Source organism: Trifolium pratense, linkage group LG7, assembly GCF_020283565.1.
Source record: "Trifolium pratense cultivar HEN17-A07 linkage group LG7, ARS_RC_1.1, whole genome shotgun sequence".
In the NCBI taxonomy this organism is placed as follows: domain Eukaryota; kingdom Viridiplantae; phylum Streptophyta; class Magnoliopsida; order Fabales; family Fabaceae; genus Trifolium; species Trifolium pratense.
In genome coordinates, this window is record NC_060065.1 from 9,014,646 (window position 1) to 9,019,681 (window position 5,036).

General features: G+C 35.8%; 1 protein-coding gene across 1 annotated transcript; it reads left to right on the forward strand.

The window, feature by feature from the left end:
• Positions 1-2,340: 2,340 nt before the first annotated feature.
• LOC123894800 (alcohol acyltransferase 9) lies at positions 2,341-4,181 on the forward strand. The gene has a single exon (XM_045944874.1). It carries the CDS (start codon positions 2,766-2,768, stop codon positions 4,062-4,064), a length of 1,299 nt encoding a protein of 432 aa, XP_045800830.1. The 5' UTR covers positions 2,341-2,765; the 3' UTR covers positions 4,065-4,181.
• The last annotated feature ends 855 nt before the right edge of the window (positions 4,182-5,036 follow it).

A 5,036-nucleotide genomic window follows, 5' to 3' on the forward strand; every position in this document is an offset into this window, starting at 1 on the left:
TGACATTGTTGTAAATTGAAAGTGAAATGCATGAATATTATTATGTGTTAATATTTTTTTTTTTTTACTTTTTTTTAAGAAATTTTATGTATAATTAGAAGAAAAAAAAAATTCAAAATTATCATCCATTGATATCTGTTAATATTTGCGGATACCTCAAAACCCGCGAATTACCCGCATGGATGCGGATATCATATTTATCTAATGGAGTGGACACAAATATCATACTATATGCGCCCATGGATATCCATTGACATCACTAATCATTTTCTCTCATGCCCTCTCTGGTGCCCTTAATTTTATGTGTATATCTCTCTCATATTTTTTCTCTCTCACATCATCATCTCCTTACTTTTTAATTTTTTGTTTCTCTCCCTTCACACACATAAAATCACAAAGATGTAGTGTTATGGTCGGAGGTGATCCAATTCCAGTTTTTATGGACCATTTTTTTTCTCTAATAGTCTGAATTTTTTTTTGAATCTTTAATTTTATTATATATATATATATATATCGAAAATAATTACACATTAATAAAAAATAAACCGTTTACCGTTAACGGACAACAAGCTGCGTCTTAGCTCTTTCTAAATGGCAAAGCCAATCCTTTTAAAAACTACATCCGGGAGCATTTTGAAAATATCAAAATTTACTCTCTCTCTCTCTCTCTCTCTCTCTCTCTCTATATATATATATATATATATATATATATATATATCTTATTTTTCCTTCTAATTGATAGAGTACATCAAATGGAAATACAGATTCAACATCGTTAAAAACGAAAAAGATGAATCTGCGAACAATTTCACGTGCATCATCCAAGTTAATAGCATACAATGACAAAATGCTACAGGTAATATGATAAAATCAAAGTTGACGCCCAACCATTGATTGAATCCGTAATTGATTGAAGTAATTTTTCAATATGAACTAAACGAACACCGCAACAAGACGAAAAATCAAACAACTTCGTACCAAAATGAACAACACAACGCCGCACTCTGACGAACGAAATCACAACAAAAGAAAACATCTAAAAAACTCAATCTATATGTAAATAACTCATTTAAATTAAAAACAGAACAAAAAAATGTAGAGGGGTGATTTTATGTAAAAAATGACTCAAAACCATCCCCTCACCAGTGAAGGAAGAAGAAGAAAACTCAAAGGAAATTTTTTGAAGCTAGAGCCGAGATAGGCAAATTTTGTTACTTTTCAAATGAAAGTTGAGTTAGTCCGTAACACCTTATCTAACCAAATTAAATTTATCGGTTTGGGTTAGATAAAAAAAGGCATTTGTTTTTTTTTAAAATTCAAAAAAACTAAAAAATGAAACGAAATTCTATATCATGAAAATTGTGAATCTATATCATAATTTAAATTTGCACACTTGAACTAATGTGAAACAACTTTAGATCAACACATGCAGACTTAATTAAACTACATTAAAGAAATTCGAAAATTTTGAACATGTTGAGCTTGCAGACTTGATGTCACTGGGCTATATATACAAGACTCCTTGCCATTTCTCAGGGTACGTATCATTAGCACACGAAAACCTTCACTCCACTCATACTGACTTGAGCGTCAGAGTGTGTACACAACCCCCCTCCGCTTCAACAGGGGCTTACACGAGCAAACGCCGGCGCGGTCGTCCTCTCTGATTAGGTACGATCAACATATATGTAAAACCTTAAATCAACTAAACACTTAGGGTCGTACCTATAGTAAACACCCATCATCAATGTGGGATGAATGCAACTTATAAACTCATTTTAAGTCATATCTCTAATAATGTGACCCTAGAATTTGAACATCTCAAACATGACTCTAGCATGACTATTGGTGACCTATCATATCTTAGATAGACTATGATATTATAATAAAAGCAATGATATCAGAGAACCAAACATATGATTGATAGTACGAAAAGATAAAGAGCATAAATATTCATGAAAGCAAAACTCACATAAACCTGTTTTATTTTGTGAAAAATTGCAGTTTTGTTTCCTAAACATGAGCAATTTTTTCTTTTAGTATTCCAAAAATTATTCCCATAAAAAATTGAGCTTGAATTCTTCCAAACAATTTATTTAAGAGGAGCTCATTAAAAACTGAACTCAATGTCCACAAATCCTAGCTCATTTGGCAGAAATGCCGAAATTGCTAGTTTCGGTAGTCAAGACCGGGATTCGAACCTCAGTCACTCCACTTTATGTGTGTGAGTTTTCCATGACTTAGTCATTTCGTCTATGGATCAAATTTCACTTTGATTAGGATTACTCAAATTTAGGTGCATGAGAATTGGTCCTAGGTATAGATGCATGAAAATGAAAATGAAAGAGACATATTATACACATCAGAAATAAGGCAACTAGTAACCACCTATATCGATTACCTAGTCACAAACAGAAAAAGGAATTTGAGTACGTGTTAATGATTTACTTTCAATCAGGCAGTGAGTACCCAATCAATTACCATTCCATCGTTTCTTCCAATAAGACAGACACAAAGCAAATCCAGCACATCTGTTTTTTTTACTATTTTTGTTTGTTTGTTTTGTTATTCATTTTCTTGCGTAAAGTTATGCCCCAAGAATCTTTCCACAAATCTCACAGATTACACACAACCAACACCACGGGTCCCCCCTACAAATAAATACCACACCCCCCACATGCATTCTCCTAATCTTTTTCTTCACCTTAAAACCAAAAACCCCAAACTTCTTAAAAACTAACTTTCTTTCTTTCTTACAAATTCACATGGCAAGTTCAGTGCGAGTTAAAGAAGTTGTGGTAGTGACACCTTCAGAGCCCACACCAAGTGGTATCCTATTACTTTCACCACTCGACTCTCAACTTTTTCTTCGTTTCACTATCGAATATCTTCTAATTTACAGGCCCGGCCCGGGCCTTGACAAGGTAACAACAACTTCTCGGTTAAAATCTGCATTAGCAAAAGCTCTTGTTCCTTATTACCCATTAGCTGGAAGAGTAAGGCCCAGATCAGATAATAATCTGGGCCTCGAGGTATTATGTAAAGCCCAAGGCGCCGTTTTCATCGAAGCCGTTAGTGACCGTTACACCGTCAATGATTTCGAGAAAGTTCCAAAAACGGTTACTCAATGGAGAAAACTCTTGTCGTTTAGTGTTTCCGACGTTCTCAACGGATCTCCGCCGTTAATTGTTCAACTGACATGGTTAACTGACGGCGGAGCTGCGTTGGGAGTTGGGTTTAACCACTGTATCTGCGACGGTATTGGCAGTGGCCAATTTCTCAACTATGTTTCAGAATTGGCTTCTGGAAAACGCGGTGGTGCTAAACCGGAACCTGTTTGGGATCGTCATTTGTTCAATGTTTCTCCGAGGACTCGTGTTGACTCGGTGAGTCACATTCATCCCGAGTTCAACCGTGTACCAGATCTTTGCGGGTTTATGAACCGGGTCATAAATTGTCTCAGACCAACTTGCATTGTGTTCAATAAGCAACGGTTAAATGATCTCAAATTCGTGGCACGTCGCACGTGTCAAATCTCCGAGCCATCGTTTACGTCGTTTGAAGTTCTCGCGGCACACGTGTGGAGGAGCTGGGCGAGAGCAATGGCGTTTCCACCGAACCAGACTTTGAAGCTTTTATTCAGCGTAAACGTGAGGAACCGGGTCAAACCGGGTTTACCCGATGGATACTACGGAAACGCATTTGTTCTAGCGTGTGCGCAAACAAGTGCGAAGGAGTTAGTGGAAAGAGGAGTCGGGTACGGGTCGGATTTAGTGAAGAGAGCGAAGGAGAGAGTGGATAATGAGCATGTGAGAAGAGTGGCTGAGTTTGTGTCCGAGTCAAGAGCGAGTCCTGAGTTGGTGGGTGTGTTGATATTGTCACAGTGGTCGAGGTTGGGTTTGGATCGGGTTGAGATTGGAATGGAGAAACCAGTTGTGTTACCCATTTGTAGCGATAGATACTGTTTGTTTTTGCCGGTGAAAGGTGAAAGAGAAAGCGTCAAGGTCATGGTGGCTGTTCCCGCCGCCGCCTTTGATAACTACCACCGTTTTCTACGGGAGTAGAATATGGAGTAGAATAACAACCTCTGTTTTTGTTTTTTTCGTTCATAGTTATGTTTGACTTGTGTAATTATTAGGAGTATTTGTTTATTTAAGAAATAAAAAAGTTGAAATTCGTAATTTTCCACCAATTAACAACAATTATCCAACTAACAAAATTAAATAAATGATCGAAATGAATAATAATAATAATAATATATATAGAAATGATTAAGGAATAATGTGGACCGAAAATATATATACTCGAAGTCTGACTAATAATTGCTGCAACTAAAACAAGGATAAAGTTTTTTTGGGCACACAACAGCGATGATTAATCTTTGTCGGAGAACCTGTGAACACACAAAATGAGTTCTCCATTCTCAAATGAATTTTTTTCATACGAATGAGTCAAGAATCTTACCTCATGCTTAATGGAGTAAGACTCTTACCTTTTGAATCAATTCATTGTTGGTCTAACTCTGTATTTAGTCTGGCAAGCCTAATACACTATAACAAATATACTTATTTTAAAATGACAAATGTTAACTAGTGCTCCCGGGACACTGTTTAAGACCTTAAATAGTAAGTTTTTTATAGAACTTTTATGGGAGTATGTAAAGTCAACGCATTAGAAATTGTAGTGTTTCATTTTTTGAATGAAAAGTTTCTTTAAATGGAATGCTTAAAGAGTGTCTCGGGGGCACTCGTTAGCAAGACCCTTTTAAAATATATAGTTACTGAATTATAGCTTGACAGGGAGGACTCCTGATCCTACGTATCCCTAAACAATTAGGGAATCAGAGCCACATAGTTCTCTAAAGTGTTGGTTAACTATCAACAAAGTAGATAAAAACTATCACATAAATGGTACAACTTAAAAGAATTTTTTTTTATCATACTCAAATCATGAAAGAATAACAATCAACTCTCACACATGAATTTCTACAAACATATCTACAATTGAACATTATATCTACAATATGTCAAAAAGAA